The sequence below is a fragment of the Xenopus laevis genome, chromosome 2S, assembly GCF_017654675.1.
Source record: "Xenopus laevis strain J_2021 chromosome 2S, Xenopus_laevis_v10.1, whole genome shotgun sequence".
NCBI lineage: Eukaryota > Metazoa > Chordata > Amphibia > Anura > Pipidae > Xenopus > Xenopus laevis.
Window position 1 is genome coordinate 113,460,553 of NC_054374.1, and position 20,763 is coordinate 113,481,315.

At 35.5% G+C, this 20,763-nt stretch overlaps 1 protein-coding gene across 1 annotated transcript in view; it reads right to left on the bottom strand.

Moving 5' to 3' along the window:
* Positions 1 to 20,763, bottom strand: part of gpc6.S (glypican 6 S homeolog) — a 594,694-nt gene that overhangs the window by 34,616 nt on the left and 539,315 nt on the right. The window contains exons 6-7 of the mRNA XM_018249884.2: positions 11,496 to 11,639; positions 7,867 to 7,896 (exon numbers count right to left, since the gene is read on the bottom strand). Of these exons, the coding sequence (XP_018105373.1) occupies positions 7,867 to 7,896; positions 11,496 to 11,639 (174 nt within the window). The remainder of the gene's footprint in view (positions 1 to 7,866; positions 7,897 to 11,495; positions 11,640 to 20,763) is intronic.

Below are 20,763 nucleotides of genomic sequence, written 5' to 3' on the forward strand. Positions count from 1 at the left end.
CATACACCTCCTTCTCTATGCTATAATAAAAACTAGGCCCTGCCGGATAGATCTCAATAACTGCATCTAATGTATATTCCACAAAAAATCCCTACATCACATGAGACATATTGTACTCACTATGTAACCCTGTCTTTAAAGGAAAATTTTACCCCTCAAACAATGAAGGCCTCTATTAAGATATATTGCATAAAACAGCTCATATGTAAAACCCTGCTTCATGTAAATAAACCATTTTCATAATAATTTACTTTTTTAGTAGTATGTGCCATTGGGTAATCATAAATAGAAAATTGCCATTTTAAAAAATAAGGACAGCCCCCTGGGATCTTATGATTCACTGTGCACACAAACATACCAAACAAACCATACATATTAGATCACATTAACCAATTAACAGACAGAGTTCTCTTTTGCTTCCACACTTCTTCCTGTTACAATTATAGTTGCAGTATTTCTGGTCAGCTGATCTGTGAGGCAGCACACAGACCATTATGAAATGGTGGTTCAAGGCAACAGATGTAAAAGGTCAATATTTACTTAAATATATATTCCAGTTTGATAAGATTCTTTAATATTCCAGGCTATCAGCTGGTATTGATAGTTCAAGTGATTTGGACTTTTGAAACACCCCCATCCTGTATCTCACTCCTACTTTCTTCCCATGGTGCTCTTTGACTTCCACACGATTTTGCTTTCTCCCCCCCACCCAGTTTCTCGCTCTCTTACTTCTCCCACCAGTCTCTTGCTCTCACACTTACCCTGCTGGTCACTCTCTCTGCATTGCACCCTGCATCCACCACAGAGATGTCAAACCTTGTACGACATGACACCAGTGAATTTGAATTACATTGCTATATTCGATAATGAAGCCAATGGCAGTGAATCTGGGTTTATTTTATCATTTAGGGGATTATTTATCAAGCTCTGAATATCTGAACCTCAAATCATTCGTAGTTTTCGGTGCGGAAAAAAATAAATACTACATATTTTCCAAATTTATTAAAGTCCAATGGTCTAAAAACTCCGAAACCCTGGCATTTAAAAGCTCCCGAGGTCCTGTATAAGTCAATGGGGAAGGTCCCCGCGTGTGCGCTGATGTCCGTACCAATATCCGATGATTTTGGGGTTTCGGCACAAAAAACTCCAAAAACTTCAAAAAAAGTTTTCGGGGAAAGCTCCGAAGTTCGGGCTTTTTTCTTCATAAATAAGGTCCATTTGAGAATTCGGAGTTGGTTGAAGTTTGATATTAGAAATACTGAGATAAATTCAGACCTTGATAAATAATCCCCTTCATGTCAAGTTATGCAGCAAAACACTAACATCGATATGAAAAATCTGGAGCTGAACAAATTGATTTTCACATTTATCCGAAACACTTGTATCAAATCACAGTACAGAATATACAGTAGAACAATGGAAATTCCTTTTTGACACAGTTAAGATGCAGAGAATAGCATGACATTTGTCCTATTATAAAACTGTAAGTGTAGTCTACAGTCAGAAGAATGTTTCCTGCCAGCGGTTCTGTGAGAAGCGTAATATATAACTTTCAATGAAAGTAGCCAGATCTACTTTTGATCAAAAGGCGTAAATGAGTTCTCTGTTGCATTTTATGATAGATCGTTATGTAGCATATATCATTTCATATTTTAAAAATAAAACAGTAATGTGCAGCAACAAAAACACCAGGCTTTCCTACCTTCCCCAAGTACAACCTAACGTGAAGTAGATGGACATCCTGCTGGCAGTAATAGGCCTTGATTCACGAGACGTATTTTATTCAACAGAAGTATAATTTATTTTTTAACACATATCATTTGTTTCTAAGTATTATTTGACAAAACTTTACATACCTATTTTTAAAAGAGAGAGTGCTTCTACAGCTGTTTACTCAGGTATGGTAAAGCATTCTGCAGAATAAATATAGTGTTATAGCTTGCACTTTTTTAGGCTTTAGTTTTCCTTTAAAGCATGAATTTCTCACCTGAGTTTTTTCATAGAATCACATTCATGCAGAACTGTCTCAAAGAATGGAAGACGAGTTCTCCTTTTAATTTTCCAGCCATTTTATATTTTTCACCTTCTCTCTTCTATGCTTATGTTTGTGTTTCCTTAAATGTTTTTAATTTTCTGTATTTTTTTATCAAAACGAATATGCACATATATGGTTCTGTATTACACTCTCTAGTTCAGTAGTACAGGTATAGGATCTGTTATCTGGAAACCCATTAAGCTCCGAATTACGGAATGGTCATCTTCCATAGACTCCATTTTATTCTAATAATCCAATTTTTTTTAAATGATTTCCTTTTTCTCTCTAATAATAAAACAGTAGTTTTTACTTCATCCAAACTAAGATATAAATAATCCTTATTGGAAGCAAACTCAGCCTATTGAGTTTATTTAATGTTTACATGATTTTCTAGTAGACTTAAGGTATGAAGATTCAAATTACGGTTTCCATTATCCGGAAAATCCCAAGCATTCTGGATAACAGGTTCCATACCTGTATGTAATTTAGGGATCCCCCCAAAGTAAAACAAATTAGTCCATCTTCAGATTTAACATCATTATCTTTAACAGAGACTATAAACAGGTAATCAGAATAAACAGATGTGCACACTTACAGTAATTTACTGATCTCATTATTTATGCATTTGAGAAGTTTGATTGCAGCTGCAATAAACCATAATTGTAAGGTGACACACAAAAAGTGAGCCACACAACCTTCAAACTAACTGGTCCATGATATGCTTTTTATTTCTTCATGTTAAAGGAACAATCCTCAACAAGGAAAACTTTGGAAATATTTAGTAGGTCATGCTACGGAAGGTGCACAGTACTTTTCATGCTTATGGTAACATGTAGCCATAAATTTGAACACCCATCCACCTCTACCGCTGCCAGTAGTTCAGGGACATTGCTACAGATATACTTTGCTTCATTGCTAGTGTCTCTGTTATAGTTATGGTGTTTGTGTGGTCACATGTTTCCTGTGTTATTTATTAAACATGGTTGCCATCAGCTATTGTTTATTGTGTTATCAAATATCATGTTGCATTGTTTTTCATGTTTTTGTATGTTTCACCTCATCCTAATGCTACTAATGGAGTGTGGGAAGGTAAATCTGATGTCAAATTACACACTACCCTCAGGGACAAAACAACAATAATCTTGCACTAGGGAGAAAGCTAGGGAGTATATCTGCTAATATCTATATCAAATTCAAACACGCTAGGGTCAGTATGTTTTTGGAGTTTTGTCTACTCACAAGGACCAAACATGGAGTAGCTTTAATTTGCCTGTTTGTTCTGTTTAGCTCAAGAAATAACAAAAGCCATTGTTCTTGTGTGATTAAAATAGTAGTCTTGTTCAGCAAAATCCCTATTCATTGAACTTATATGCACAAAGGGGTATGCTAGCCCTTTTGCTTCCAAACTTCTTTTACAATTTGTCTCTCAACTCCAACAACAGGTTCCTCAAATCCTCCTAATGTTCTAGTCATCATAGTATCAATCTCTCCCCTTTGAAAGCTAATGGCGGGGAAGGACTAAGCCCTATGATTGAAACCAATGCCCAGGTCGGGAGACCTTTATTTCAGGGAATGCTCTTTTGCCGGGAGGCTTTAGCATTTGAAATTATGACCAGAGGTAAATAGTTAGGGATCGCCATGTGGGTTTTACCTTGACGTGGTATGGTGGCTTATCAATCTTATGATCATAATTTTGTAACCAAAAAAACCCTGTCTTTGTAAATACATGCATCTGCATAGATTACTTATATGACAGGGGACCAGGGAATGTGCATTGACCAATCTCTCTTCTTTTTATCCATGTCTGTAGTTAATTTAGCCAGATCAGTAGCACTTCCATTGTATTTTAGTACATTTTTATTTAGCCATCGAGTGCTCCAACAACCTTTCCTTTTTGCATTATATAATTGTGTAGGGCACTATATTAGATCTCCCATTGTGGTGCATACGCAAGATTTTATGGTGATGTACAAAGTGCATGTCCACAACATGCTTGCTGTGATTATACAATTCCAAAACTAAACGAAACAAAATGTAAATAGTATATATAGTGTAAGTAAAGTTTATTGTGCTCAACTAACATGATAGAAAGGGATTTGGAATTATTTCTTAGTCTGACAGGTCCCCTTGAAGTAACTTTAAATTATTGTCATTATTAAACAGAAATAAAAAATATAAAATAATAATAAAAAATAATTAATAATAATAATTATTTTTAAAGTGGACTTGTGCAAAGAACAGCTTAGAATAAATACATGACACTGACATATATCATTGTCAGTGTCAAAACTGTCAGCAATAATCCTGTTCTACATTCTGTAGAGACATGAGAGATGAGCTGCTGTTTCTATTTTAAAATGTTCCAGGGGTTAACGGGTCACACTTTCTATTTTTGTTCTTGTGGAATTTATCTGCCTGTTTCTGCATTATGTTCCTATCAAAGGCTTATTGTTGCGGCCTCCTTTCAGACAAGAGCACTGTGATTGGCTCTTGGCACTGCCCAGGCAAAACCCGATACATATATTAACTGAAAGTGAAGATCTATTTAAGCCCAAGCAAAAACTCCTGGCAATGTGCAATATATCCTGCTTTGATGTAAGGCACTAATATGCCAGTTCTTGGGAGGAATGTGATCCTCAGCTCTAGAATACTAACATAAATATGGTAAATCTTCAATGCACTCTAATAAACAGAGTAATAGCTTTGTCTTTTTATTGCAGAGGTTATTTCTCTGCATGAAACTATCATCTAAGTACTGCATATTCTGGCTTTTTATCATTGAAAGAAAGTGCACACAGACAGATTTAGCATTCGGAACTAAAATAGTTTGAGAGGAATCTGAAACTAATTTAGAAAGTGTTCTGTGGTTGCAGTGTTTCAGTGGAAACCACTGCTTAAAAGAAAAAAGAAAGAGTTATAAAAGCCTGTGAGCAACAAAAATCACTTATCTGTATCTTGAGCCCTGGCCAGAATGTTTAAATGTTAAATAATGTACAATTAGAGTAACTTTGCTAACTGATTTGTCAACCATTTAAGTTTAGACGCTATATCATGTCTGAAAAGCTGAATAGTCAGGGGTAGCAGGCCACGTGATGTGGGGGAAGGCTTGAGCGCTTCATGTCTTCATTTTTAGACAAATTGAACCACAGGGAAAAAGAACGTTTGCTATCTTGTCTTATAGCTGCCTGGCTGTGTTCCTAAAAGGATTACAGCTCCTTTTAGGATGAGAACTTTCCATTAGTAACTAGGCATGCGGATTGACCAAGCCACAAAGACTAAAGACATGATCGAACGTCTTAAGCTACAAACACTTATGGGGAAAAGCCTTTGTTATTCACAGTTACAACTATGTTGTTCTTTACTACAATTACTTTGAATCCGTTTCATTCAGGTTTTAGATAATACGTTTACCAATGTGCTATGATTTGAAACAGTGGCTGTGTTTTTGTCATCAATAGTGATGGGTGAATAAATTCGGCAGTTGAAAATTTGCTAGGAATTACCGCGTTTCACTGTGGGGTGAATAAATTAGTGAAAATCTCGCGAAAATTCAGCAGCGGCCCAAAATTTTGTGCGTCGGAAAAGTCGCTCAAATCAAAACCGGCGTGCGTCAACACTATTGATGCACCCATTGACTTTAACACCGGCATCAAAAGTGATGCGAGCGCCGAAATTGGCACAGGCATCAATTTTAGAGTTTCGGGAATGGGAGAAATTCGCCCATCCCTAGTCATCAAATTAGAAATGTATGGGGAAAAAAAGAGTCATATTAAATTCTTTTTTTAAGAATTTTAAAGTTGTGATATGGCATAATATTATAGTGCTGCCTCCAGGGCTGGAACTAGGGGTAGGCAGAAGAGTCACTTGCCTAGGGTGTAAAGTTAAGGAGGCGCCAGGCACATACCTCTTCTGTCTGGCAGCCCCTAGTCTCTAGCCTCGCACTTTCCAGGCACGTCACTACCCCTCCCACTCCTCCCGGCACGACACTAACCCTTGCACACCTCCCGCATGTCACAACATCTTGCGCGTCTCCTCGTGTGTAACTACTCCATCCCCCACCCACTAAATGTGTCTCTGTGGAGTGTGCAGGGGGCGGGGTGATGAGAGAGAATTGCCTTGGCCACGCAAGTGAGTTGGCCTGGCCCTGGCTGCTGCCTCTCCACTACTGTTTGGAGTTCACAAATTGGAGGACTGCAGAACATAGCTAAGTTCTGCAGGCACTGTGTACATTTATAACATTAATGCAAAATTAAAATAAATTTTGTTTTGATAGCACACTGCTCACATGGCACACATATTCCATCACAACATGCTGTGGCAACAAGTAACAGAACTAATTTCGGTGTATTTACCTCTAAGCTTGCTGTTCATATTAAGAATAGGGATGGGTGAATTTTTTTGCCTTGTTTTGCCGCGGAAATGACGCCCGTAGACTTGTATGGCGTTGTGCGAAAAAAAAAAAGACGTGCCTAAATTTTTTTGACGCCCATAGACTTTAATGGGCATCAGCGTCATTTCGCCGGTGGCAAATTTTTGGCGAAACTAAATGGGTCAAATTCGCCCATCCCTAATTAAGTACATCAAACCCAGTACGGTGTCCTTGTTAAAGATTTATGGACAAACAACCTAGCTTTCTTGCCAGATCTTTACTGGTCACACAAGTTGTTGCGGTGGTTTTAAAGCATCATTTAGAGTGCATAGAAATGTCACTGTCAAACTTGTACATTAGAAAACACAATATATCCCCCAATTTGAAAACATAAAGATATTAGCTGTCCCCTTGGTGTTCCATGACGTGCATAGGAACACTACTGGTGTCATACCTTCATAAGGCCACACAGCTGTATGACTAATAAATATAATATCCTTTTAAAGATATCAGTCATTTTATCTGAAAGGATTTAAAAAGAGGTATATAATTCCAACATTTTTCCAGGGCCTTGCACATTTAAGTGTCAGATAGCTATAATCCTCTACTGCAGTGATCCCCAACCAGTAGCTCGCGAGCAACATGTTGCTCACCAACCCCTTGGATGTTGCTCCCAGTGGCCTCAAGGCAGGACCTTATTTCTTAATTCCTGGCTTGGAGGCAAGTTTTGGTTGCATAAAAACCAAGAGTCCTGCAAAAGAGAGCCTCCTTTAGGCTGCCAATCCACGTAACATACAAATTCCAGGAATTTCAATATGCTCCCTTTTCGGTCCCTGTAGTCACCAAGAGAAAATTTCTGTAATAAAATCTGCCAACTGGGGGCAAGTACACATGAAGACCAGAAATACATTATACGTGAAGATAGATGCAAAAGGAAAAGGTTACATTGTTGATGCGGCTAGAACTATCCTATCTTTATAGAGTCCTACAGGCTATGAGGGTCCTTTATCACAAATAGAATATGATAAGAATAATGAAAACGTGGGATTCCCAGAAGTTTTCTAAAACAAATGTTATGTACTCTGCTATTGCGAGTCTACATGCATTGTAACAGAAGAGAGCTGAGATGACTCAATTTAAATGCTAATTCCAAAAAAGGTGATTCACACACTTTATTTACCATTTAATTCCCAGCTAACATCTGGAGAAGCTGATCTTAAATCTCCCCAATAAGCACAAAGTAGCCATGCATGCCATAAAAGAAGGCATTTAGGACCACTGGAATGAGCTAGATGTGTGCTAGTAGCAGATGTTTAGGCACTAATTAAAATCAGTTTATTGTATTTAACACTTTACATTACTCTAAACGGCATCTTTGGCTGAGCAAAAAAACATTACAGAAAGGAACAAATGCAATGAAAAAACAAAATAAGCTGAAAGAATAAAAATGCTTATAACTTACAGCATTCTGCATTGCCCTCCATAAAGTCCTCTGGAAAACAGTGGAGTGCAGGGAACAGAAAAAAAGAATGGTTAGCTTAAGCCAAACAGATTGCTCTTTTATCTTATAAAACAACAGCTTTCAGAAACCTGACTCCAAACATTTATTTAGTGTTTGGTGTTTGCCAATCCGGCAGCACCCCAGCCATGTGCTAATTTCAAGTTAGTTCTACCCCAATGCAGGTAGTATAAATATCAATTAATTCTACTTTGTTGCTGTGTATATCTAAATAATAGACTGTGATTAGAATTGTGATAAACAGCTGCTATTTCCCATCTCCCAAGTACCTATATATCTGAAGCTATGCCATGGACTAACTGCTGCCATGTTTGTGAATGAGTTGGTCCATAACAGTAACAGTGTAGCCATTGTTTACTGCATATACCAGATCATTCTACCTCCAAGGCAAAAATGTGATGTAGAAGAAGGAAAGCTTTTTTGATAAAGAAGGAAATGGTTAATCAATAGGGTATCAATTTGTTATTGGCCCCCGTGTTTAGAAACATCAGTCTCTGGAGTCAGTGCTTCTCTTTGTTGATAAACTTGAGGGCCCGTGGTACTATTCTAGTGGGCACTGCATCACCATCTTCTTGCCCTGCCCAAGAATGCCTTGTTACTGGTCTGTGCACATCAATGGTAGTGTAAAATCAGCACTTTTACTCTGATTTGCATTGAGGCATCCACGGGTCAGTCACGTTTTGTAGCAGAGGAGCACCAGTCCAGAGTCTGAGGTAAAAGATTAGAATATATTATATATATATATATTAGTGATGGGAGAATAAATATACCAGGCATGGATTCACCGCCTGCGAATAAACTCGCAAAACTGCAGCAAAATTTTTTTTTCCCGGTTTCTCAAATATTTTGGCGAAACGGAACAGATTCGCCCATCACTAGTTATAATAATGAATTATTTTATGTCCTTAGCCGCAGTTTAACTGTTGCAACATTGGTTGATCAAAAACACTAACATATTATGCATGTTAAGCTGTACCAATGCGCAGCTTTGATTTTAATCAAAAGAACAGTAATCAGTATGTAGTACAGTGTCAAACAGATATCAGGATGTTTCCTCCTGGAAAATAAAGTTAAAAGAGAAGGAAATGTATAATATCTGCAGTAATAGTTATTGCTTGTTAAAGTATTATTGACCATTTATGTGCTGAAACAATTTGCTGGTCCTTGCTATTTGCTTGGCAATTAAGGATTCAGATGGATGTTGATTAATATGTTTCAATACATTAGGTAAAATATTATACTGTTTATAATTCTCAAGGGCAGATTAATTAACAAACTGATTCAAGTTTTTACTGTGATTTGAGTTTATCTGTGCTAAAACTCACACATTCAGGATAAGTTTCTGAAATAAACCTTGAAATCTCAAACGTATTTTAAATCTAAAAAGTGTAGTTCATATAAAGGTCAGTTCTAACAAAATGTAAGTGATTTTTTTGATAAAGTTTTTTAAGTTGGTAGACTAATTGAAAATGATAAGTAAAATGTTATTATATTGCGGCATTCAATGGTTTTTCCCCTACATTTTTAAGATTTGACCCTTAATAAATAAGCTCAAATTAGTGTTTGGGTAGTTTTACAATGTTTTTGTAATATAAAAAATTTCAAAATTCACAAATTTGAATTATGATTAACATACTTTACCTGCCTGTCTTACGTGTTATTTGACCCATATTTAACGTTTCCTACCAATATTCTAGAATAGAATCTATTCTATTGACAAGTTGTCAGGAAAAGATTTAAAGAGAGTTTAACAATTAAAAAAATCTCAAAAATTTGAATGAAAATATTTGTCAACTAAAGAATGGCAAGCTTCTATGGAAGTCAATGGAGTGATGTATGTATCAACATTGAAGCTATTTTTATTTTATTTTTAAATAATTTTTTTTAAAAATGTAATTTTGTTTTACACAGCATAATAAATATGCCCTTTAAAATGCATCCAAAGTTTCAAAATAGTGCCCTTGAGAATCTTGCTACCTGTATCATTGTTTATTCAATGACAAATAGTTTAGCTAGAATAAAGGGAGCATGAAATTGTGTTTTTTTGAAAAACATAAAAAGGACTGAGCCATGTAAACTTATCAGATGGGGTTTGTGAATTTTATAATCTTAATTGGTCTCTTTTATTATCAAAACAATATGACTGCAGTGACTAGTTTATTACTGAAGTTGATGTTTATGAGAGTAAAGATTGACTATTTCATACATAGTTCATTTGAACAGAATAAGAAAGGTCTTAAGTAAAAGTCTACAATGAAAAATGTTATTTTAGACAATTACAAATTTATATTCTGGAATGGTTTGCATTGATGCTCCCAAAGTAAAAAAAAAAGTTCCATTAATATTTCAGTAATCTGATGAGTACATTTATTTTATTTGCTGACTATTGTTTATTCACTTTATGTTTTTAACTGAAAGAGACAATATATTTTATTTTATTTTCTAGGAGTGAAAGCATTATGATTAAAGTTAAAAAGGACCCATTCAGTCAAGCTTACAATGGTAACAAGGGCAAGCTGTGCCATGTCCCATTAATTTAGAAACCAGTCACAACTGCCACTAGGGTTCATGTGTGTATATATTTGTACTTGTTCATGATTTTTCCCATAATTTTTTTTTTTACTGTGATATTACAGGTATGGAATCTTGTATCCAGGAACCCATTATCTCAAAAGCTTTAGATTATGGGAAGGCCATCTCCCATAGACTTAATAATTAAAATTTTTAAAAAGGATTTCCTTTTTTCCATAATAATAGAACAGTACCCTATACATTATCCCAACTAAGGTATAATTAATCCTTATTGGAGGCAAAACAACCTGTTGGATTTAATTCATGTTTACATGATTTTCTAGTAGACACAGTATGAAGATCCGAATTATGGAAAGATACTTTATCTGGTATTTCAGATGAATTGTCCCTAGCGTCGGCCACTTTGCCCTTTAGTGAATCTGCCTTCAAGTCCAGAGCATTCTGGATAATACCTGTATGCGTATCTCAAATGGGTTAATTGTCATTGTGTTCATTATGCTGAATATTGTGTTCATTATGCTGAAAACTGTAATTTACATCCTTTCAAGCAAGCTGAAAATTGTAATTGGTATAAAAACTACAGGAAAAAAAAAACTGTTGAACATAAACTTGCTTTAATGCTGAATATATATGTCCTATAGTCTGTCTGTAGGTTTTAGGAGGCATCATTTTGTAATTTTTGCTTTTGTTTTATAATTCTGGAGTAACCCTGGTCAAAAAAAAAATGCAATCACAAAAAAGTTGCATTTTTGATATGTGCAGCAAATATTGATAAATATGCCCTTATATGTTACTTCCCATGCTGAAAATACTATAGAAGAACATTTTTCAATTTCATTCCTTCATGCAGTTTACCGTTTTAAAAAGATTTAACATTTTGCCTGAAGTTTCCTTTTCCTATAATTTCTATTAAACTAAAGCCTGATGCCCTGAGAAGCATAAAGGCGAGATTCTAGTAAATTACCATGCTTTTCCAAAATACAGTATTTACAAATAAAAGCTGTGTGAAATGAAATACCCCTATGCAAAACAATTTGTACCAGTTGATCAAGGCTTGTGCCTGCAGCAGTTGTGGGTCTCTCCTCTTCAATGTAGGGATGGAACTGAACGTTGTTACTTTCTGAAAATGATCGTGAAAGCCTCAGTAATGGTGGAGATTTGGGCTGGCCACATCCTATAAAGACCTGAAAAATTAAACAAATATTATTCAAACTATGATTTTTTTTCTGCTATAAACAGTACTATAAGTAAGTTCATCACTATTTACATTGCTAAGGAGACACACCTATGATTAAGCGCCGGAGGGTGCGAAACGCGTAAGGTGGGATATGTGGGGTGGTATGTACTGAATACTTTTTAAATGTGAATTTCAATAAATTATTCCTATTTTTACTCTAAGAGGCCTTGATATAAACTTTTGATATAAACTTTTTGGATTTTGACTGCCTTGGAACTGGGGCTGGTCCCTTTGGCCATGCTGAATAGCGATCTTTCAATTATACAAAATCTTTCAACACATTCTAATAAATTAGACATTTTTCCAGCAGCAAGATACTCATGGCTACAGCAAGTCATTTTAAAGTTATTCTGAAACATTAGGAAAAATATTGTTCATTCGACTTTTAAAATCTTAGGTTCCCCTCCTGCAGTGTAATAAGTACAAACAAAAAGACTTGTTGGGGATCAGACAAGACATTCCCCTGTTTTTCTGTCTGTGACATCATCCAGTAACAGGCTGGAGAGCCATCTGATGGCCTGTGGATACATTGGCCACTGTGTGATTCCCCAGGGTGAGGACAGATCTGTTGCAGCACTGCAGCTGCCTTTTTCCAAGCATGTCTCACAGTGAAGCTGCTGTTATAGCTTCTCTCAACACATGGTGCTATTAACCATTTGGGCCACACATTGGGTGACAATATTGTTATTTACTACACTGGACTTATTCTTGCATTTTCTATTAGCAGACTAGTTGATTTGTTATCCATCACAGGCTTTGTAAGCCGTATGCAACTCCCAGTAGCCCATATACATTATATATCTTGGTATATTGGAGGAGGGGTTCCATATTGAATACATCCACACTTTACTATTCTTACAATAATTTGGGTACCAGTGAACTGTGTATTTGCTGACACTTCACAACAATCAACAGATTTCTCTTATTTTAAGATATTGCACAGTACTTCAAGACATATTTTGCTTCTTGGGCACAGGAAGGATAGTCAGCAACAGTATTCTGTGCAGGTTTACAGTTTACAGTGTAAAAGGCCTTCACATCAGTGCTCCTCTTGGGTCCTCTCTATAGACCTGATATCATCTGCTTGAGTTCTTACACTGCTATGTTACTCCTAGTGTACAAAATGCTTTCTGATCTCCCATGACTCGATTTTACTGTGACCTCTTGCCTATTCCACTCTATCCATCCCTTCCAGCAACTGTAGTTCAAAGAAGTTGACCATTTGGTCCAATCCCTTTTTGGCAAACATTCCAAGCTTCCCCAGGGAATTCTTCTCTTAACAGATTCAGTTCTTTTCTAGAAATAACATTTTATGTGGATTTTGTGGAGAACAAACCATTAAACCTCTTCAGCTCATTATCTGGTCATTACTAAAATCAAATGAAAAAACAAGCAACAAATGCCAGAATGTTTGCTTTTTTCTTTATAACCCTTTATTATTATGAGGTCTAGATATTTCTTCACATTTTGCAGAACATTTCTAGAGCTGAGCTGACCTTGGTCTACAAACTCCTCTACCTAAATACTGGTAAGGTTCAGTTGCCTTATGTGGGCTCCTCTTTATCATTATCACAGCTCTCTTCTTAACCTTTATTGGACAGCCCTGCAGTTTGTTCTTGCTGCAACAATAAATATTTTTCTACAATATAGTTGTCATTCTGGACTGGTGCTTTAGAAGTTCTGATTCTATTTAATGTTTTCATAGTAGCTGAAGTTCTCCTTTTATGTACTGTACTTGTGTGATATAATTATTTCTAGTGCTGGTACAATGGCCCTCCCCAGCACCACTTAATCCTGTAAAGCTTCTTAACAAGTACTTCTAAATCAATTCACTAGACACTGCCACAAGCCCTTTATACAGAGAATGTAAATACCTATATAACTATTTCCTATACAAAATATTTGAATGTAGTGAATTTTGTCAGTGTGTATACCCTGTACATGCATTGTGCAAAATCTATATGCAAACAATTAAATGCACAAAGGTCATTTTCTATGAGTAAATTCACAAATGAGTTGTGGCTTGGTTTATGAACAGTTCTAAGAACATAGTGATCCTGTAAACTGGAAACAGCCAGTAATGACAAAAAAGATGACCTGATTTATCAAGATGGAACTGGGGAATCCAGAAGGATTCTTTTTATTTCTTCTTTAATATTAACATGTTTTATTAACATGTTTATTGAACACTTTTCCCCTTTATAAAACCTATTGTCTTTTGCAATGAAATAAATATATTATGCCATCTAAGCCAGCTTTGCTGGAAACAAGTAGAACGTTGGATTAATCAGGGGGCCAATTATCAATACATTTCAATGTAATGGAAACATTAAGCACAATGAGAGATAATTATTATCAAACTCTATGTAACTATGTATTGTTAATATGACTATGTAGCTTATTGCCTTTGAATAGCTTTCCACAGATACTACAGTACTTCTTTTGCATATTCATTTACTCTATTCTTGCAGTTCTATATGTTTACAAAAAATACAGTGAATATCAAAATCATGTTTTGTATCCATCTATGAAATACAGCATCAATCATAGTTTTGTTTAGATTAATGATGTGGAGATCCAATAGATTGCTATTAATGGTCAGAAAACAGCTAAAATATAGCATAGAGAACTGCCATTTTTTTAAAAATATTTAACTGAGCAGCAATTTGTACTGACCTCTGTACATTCTATGTCTGATTTGCAGTGTTTATTGAACAAATGGCCACTGGAAAATGCTTAACTTCAGTTAAACCTACGTATCTGTTCTGTTCTTCTATCTATGTTCTGTATACTTTTCACAGTAAAAGATAATGTTCCTGAGGTTACGATACTATGAACGGAAGGGGGCTTCAAAGAATAAATAATTAAAGAATAAAAAATAATGATGCATCAATATAACTAAAATACCATAGTAGCTAGAAGGGAATGCATTGTAGAGTAGATGACATTGCAATGAAAAAATAGTAAGAACAAAACTCACTTTTTTGTGATCATGATTTTTTATTCTCAAGCACTAGCACATAAAAATACATAATAGTCAAAATGGCATTTTGTTATGGAAGAAATGCACATACAAAGCAAAATCACATTATTTCATTCATTTCAAATGAGGCTGAAAATCTCAACTGTTCTATCTTTAGGTTGCTGAGATTCTTTTCTTAAAGCCAGTTTTAGCATTTTTTCTTTAATAAATGGCGACTACTCATGCTTTCAAAAAAATATTCTTTAGTATGTTAGCATTTCTGTTTTTTCTCTGTGGTCGGAACATTTTTATATATCTGCCCCTAAGTGTTGGATCTCAAATAAAAATCCACTTTCCTGTTTGAGCTCCCTACTATACCCATTAGGGTATATAATACACTGTCTAAAACAACCTCCTAAAGACCAGAAATGTAGTGTACTAAGGTGATAAATTTTCCGATTCCAGTGTTATCATTTAAATATATTGTTATAATGAAAAGCAAAATAAAATGTAAAATATATAAGAATATATTACATATTTCCATCATTGGCCCTTAGGCCTATGAATACTTCCTGCCACACTTTATTATAGTATCTAGTTATAGATGATCCTTCCTCTTTGGTTTTCAGTTGCTTATCCATCTGTATGTGCTCCAGGGAGCCTGGGATCAATAAGGACTCCCCTGTGCTCCCCTAAACAGACTCTACCAGTAGTGAAGTTGGGGAGCAGGGACCCAGTGAATGAGGTTTTAGTCAGTGACAGGTTATTCCATGTAATAACACTTGCTGGGAAAATGACATGGGACCAAATTATCGCTTCGGAAAGCTTCACCATACTTCGCGCAACCATGTCAGACATTAATTCACTACAACTATGCATATTCACCATAATTTGTCTTGGCAAATGAATGCTGGCGTACTATCGTTAGCAAAAATTCGGCAATGTGAAAGTTTCTTTGTAAATCTTTTCTAGCGTTACTTTCTTCTTAGCAAAACTTTAAATATTAACAAAACATTAAATATACTTACGCTTACGTCAATTTAAATATGGCAGCTGCATACAGGTCATATGTATGTCTTATTATAGTGATGGTGAAATTGCAGGAAGTGGCCACTTATTATGTCCAACTAAGCTCAATAAAGAAAAAAAAGATCCTCTATAGTCCTAAAAATTAGCCTACTTGTGCTAGGGCAGTTTTAGCTACTTTAGCTACAGATGAGCTCTCTTTCTCAGGGGTAAGCCCTCGCAACGCGGTGGAGGCAGGGTGTAGTGTAACTGTAATGGGGTGCTATAGCACAATGATGGGCGCCAGTAGTTCTTTAACGGTTGAACAAAGAACGGTATTTATTGAACAATAGCACATAGATCATTTAGCACATTGATCCACAATGGAGTATAGAACATACACAGCAGCATAAAGGAAGCATATACTCACAGCACATATAGGCTGAATCCCCACAGGCTAGGGAATATACAGCAGAGAGTAAGATGACAGCATGTGATGGGTATTGCCCAGTTTTCAGGATATCTTCCAGTGGCAGACTAGGGGAAATCCTACCATCCCTATCTCAACACTTGGTTCCTTACTCCGGGTCAGTAATACCCTGGGATCTTAATCCCTCTAATCTCCTCGGCAGAGCCTTGAGCTGCTCAACTAAATAACCTCTCTATCACTCCTAGAGTGATCTATATACGAGTATAGCTGTCTAATTACTAGGGCCAAGGCGCCTAGGGTCGACACTACCCATTCCCTTCCAGCCTGCTTGGTTGGGCTAAAGCAATGGACCCAGAACACATGGTTCCTAAACCTTTTATACCATCTGGTGTACACTGTGTGAACTACAGGGGTTACATAAGCACCAGGTCCCCATAAGGACCACCTGAGGTGTCCATATAACTAGGGATGTGCCTGTCTGTAAAGTGTAAGGGTGTCTAAGATTTTCACATCCCTACACAGGATATGACGTCACTGGCATAGTAATGTTGAGGATGTAGCTTCATCTTAACAGTTCGCCAGGTAGAACCAAAGTAGACTTTGTTGAAAGGGTAAAAGGGTAATGTATTGCAGAGTTTATACATTGATAAATTTACAGATTTGCGATCATTCGCCTGCCGAAAGTTTTCTAGTGCTGAGCTTTTTCACTAGTGAATTGTCTTATTTGCCTTTTTTTAGTAAATTAGCATGTCTATAAATTTGCCTGTAACTTTACTCTACAATATTTTAGCACATACAGAACGTAATAAATAAGGGCATACCTTAGACCAGTGCTGTTCAACTGATTACATGTCAATTATTTATTAAAGTTTAATGTCAATTATTAGTTCAATTATTATACAATTATTAGTTTATTATTCAATTATTAGTTTTATGACAATTATTAGTTTTATGTCAATTATTACAATTATTAAGGGCCAATTATTTCTCATACAGCCTGTTCAATGGTCAGATTAAAAGTGATAACTGCTGTACAGTGTAGTCTATGGAGACTTTGAGCAGACTGGGGGCCAATTCTTTGGTGGGCAACATATGGCCCATAGGCCTCCAGTTAGACAGCCCTGCACTGGTCATATCAATCCCTTGAATTTCCCCTGCAAATTTCTTGAATGTGATTGGCAAACTGAATTTAAGAAATAGCGACTGTTCCTCAGTCTTCACCATATCTGCACTGGGTATGCATACGGTTTACAAGTGGGCTTAAGAGGCATCTGGGCAATGTACCAAAAGAATGAAAGTCATAACATTGCATTTTTTCCTTTCTCAATGGAAGACATAAATTAGGCATAGCAAACATCGTTTATATTCTCAAACAGGACAAAGGATAAACAGGACACATGGCAAAACAGCAATTCTGTTGTCTATGACTTCCTGATATAAATAATCCTTTCAGTTTCTCTCTCTCTCTCTCTCTCTCTCTCTCTCTCTCTTTCTCTCTAACACTGTGCTTGACTTACTTTAACTGCCAAGATAAGCTTTGTGAAAAGACTTTTTCTTTTTTTTTGTGATAATTAGATCTTGTGGTTCTTCAGCCTGCTCTAGAAATCTTGCCACAACCTTGTTTTTTGTATTTTCAAGGATTTATTACAGTTGCCTTCTGGTTGAATATCTTGGAAATATTTATGGGAGCCATTTGGATAACTCCTGTTTGCCTTATTATTATGTGGAGAATGTTTAATGTTTTACAACAATGCATAAAGGATCATAATAGTTCAAAAGCCTATACTTATATGAAAAACAAAACATGAAATATACAGTACATATGTCTAAACAAACTACTTATATCCTTATTCTATGGACATGAAATACATTTTTCATTTCATTAATCCAATAGTCTGGCACATTAACTAAAGTATTTAACTTTTCTACAGTTTTTATATATATTTTTTATGCCTGAGAAATAAATACCATTAACAGTAAACTAGGCATTAGGAAGTAAATGATTTACTAAATAAATGCAGAATGTGCATGAAATAAATAAATGCTATTAAGAGTAGATGTCAGAGATATACAGCATACTGTATTGAACAGAGTTAAGTAGTCTTTAGAGGGATTGTAAATAAATCAGCTTTATGTCCTGTTATGACACCAACTCATCTCATTAAAAACTTATAGGATGTTTCTCAAAATCCATCCATTTGGTTTCTGTGTAAATAAGATGCAATTCTGGAGTTGTGTGACACTTCCATAGGCCTATTCTCTCAAATTTCTATGTCTTCTATAACAAAAAATGCTTGTGGTCATAAGGATAGATTTGATGTTGGCAACACACAGTTCCCAAATGTTTTAGGTAACAAATTGATATTTTAATGAACTGACACATTATTAAATTAGATCAAATCGACAGAATATATTCAACTGTTATATTATTTAAAAGCAAATTAAAGTAATAATGACACCAAAAATCTACTCTTCAACATATTAATTAAATATTAAAACCCATTTATTTCTCATTCTTATTAAGAAGAAAACATTTGATCAAACTCCCTACTACGAATACCCTTAATTTACTAAAAAATCTGAATGAAGAAAAAGCACATGTGGAGAAAGTCCCGACAAATTTTAAATTTGTCGCTTGAAAACCACAACCTTTTCAGATTATTGCACAAAAACCAGCGTCAAAATGCCCAAAACCCTCGAAGATCATGAAGGCAAAAATACACTTCCAATTGTAAAAGGAACACCTGCCATTGACTTTTACATGACTTTGACCATATTTAGCTGAAGTATTTTCGGATTTGTATAGGTTGCAGTTGTGTCGTATAATAATCCAGAAGTCATTCTTTTTTTCCACAACTTTTTTTGTGACAAAAAGCCCGACCAGAAAAATTCGACCTTTAATAAACGTGCCCCTAAAAGTTACCTATAGGTCATGTTGATCATTTTTCACTGATAGTTCTGCTTTTGTAAGTAAATGTTCGTTGAAGTTCCTACACCTGTTGCCGACCTACTGTCACTTCTAAACCTGTCAGTTATAGTTTCTAAGGCTATTGGGCTACTGCAGCACAAATATGGCAGCGCCCTCATAGAGGAACATGAAGGATCAGATAGTTAATGTTATCACTTTTGGCAAATACTTTTATGGTAAAATTATAAATAGTATACAAAAACAGTGTTATAATAGATGCAAACAGGGTTTAATTTATGGCATCAGTATCTTTATGATGCATATATTTGGATTAGTCATTTGTTAGTTCCCGATTATATTAGACTTGCTGCTTGGAGCATTGGTAATACAAGTACCATAGAATTCATAGAGTTGTTTTCAATGTCCTAGAAATGGAAACCAGAACAAAGCTGTGTAGGACAGGGCTGAGGTGGTTGATTCTGGTAGGTCTTCAAGCTAGTATAAGCAAATCAAGCTTGACTGTCCATAGGTAGGGTGTGAGAATACAAAGCACCAACAGACCTGTCTGGTTACTGGTATTATGCTAAACAATTATTATAATGAAAAACCCAGTTATTAATTTAAATATTCCTTTTTTTAGTGTAATTTGCCTTTTCATTAATTCTGCACAGCATTGCAGAGTAATTTTAGGAGATATATTATTATTATTTATAAAATTCATAAACATACTCTGCAATGCTATACAAATACACAGAATATTTGTGTGGAAGATATAGCTGCATCTTTGCTCGACCAGAAGTCAGACAAACTTGACATAGTAGACGGTACAGAAAAAAATAGCAGCCTAGAAGAAAAATTTTGTCTGAAGGAGTTACATTTCATTATTTTACTAATAAATAGTAGGGCAAAAGTTTTCCTCTAAAGCCCTTTATATTAGTTTTCTTATCCATTTTCCCTTAAGCAGAACAAAAAGGGGCTTCAGATCTGGTTTGTTCAGGACACCTTGTAACTTATATTTTTTCACTTTTAATGTAACAAGCTTTTGTTCTCACTTAGGAGAAATATCATTAAATTCTGTGGCCTTTTGCTTGTTCAATTTGTCCATTTTTGGAAAGGATCTGACATGACAATAAAGCTCTACAATGATAGTTATTTCTTGCCTTCCAATTTAAGCTCTTTATTTGATAAGAGAGATAAAATGTATTGGTATTCTGCAGCATGCCAAGAGCTGTTTGCCTGATAATATTACACACTTAATCGACTGGGATTCAACTCCAGATTTTTTTTCCAATCACCATTGCTCAGATTGTCTAAAAAGCAGCACATTGTTTTGGTCAGGTTTATTTTTTTATAAACTACAAATAATTGCATACTCCTATTAACCTAGAACTATTGTTCTTAAAGATAATAAAAGCAAATTAAGAAAAACTGCCTGTTCAAGACAGAAAACTGGTTTTAATTAAACTTGGCTGGATAAATTGCCTTATTGAGGTGAAAGCAAGAGAAGTGGCAAACACAGCGAGGAAAGATGTAAATCCATCCTTTCAATTCTAATTTGGAAAAAAGTAATTTTGACTACAACATTTTATATACAATTAGAGCTTTGGTACAGAGTGAGTCTATGTTTCATCAACATCATCATTTATTTACATAGCAACAGCAGGTTATGACTTGCTTTACATTCATTTACAATAAATAGGGGTTTACAATAATTTAGCAAACACAAGTTACACAATAAAAATGGCATCAGAGGAACGTGTCTCCAC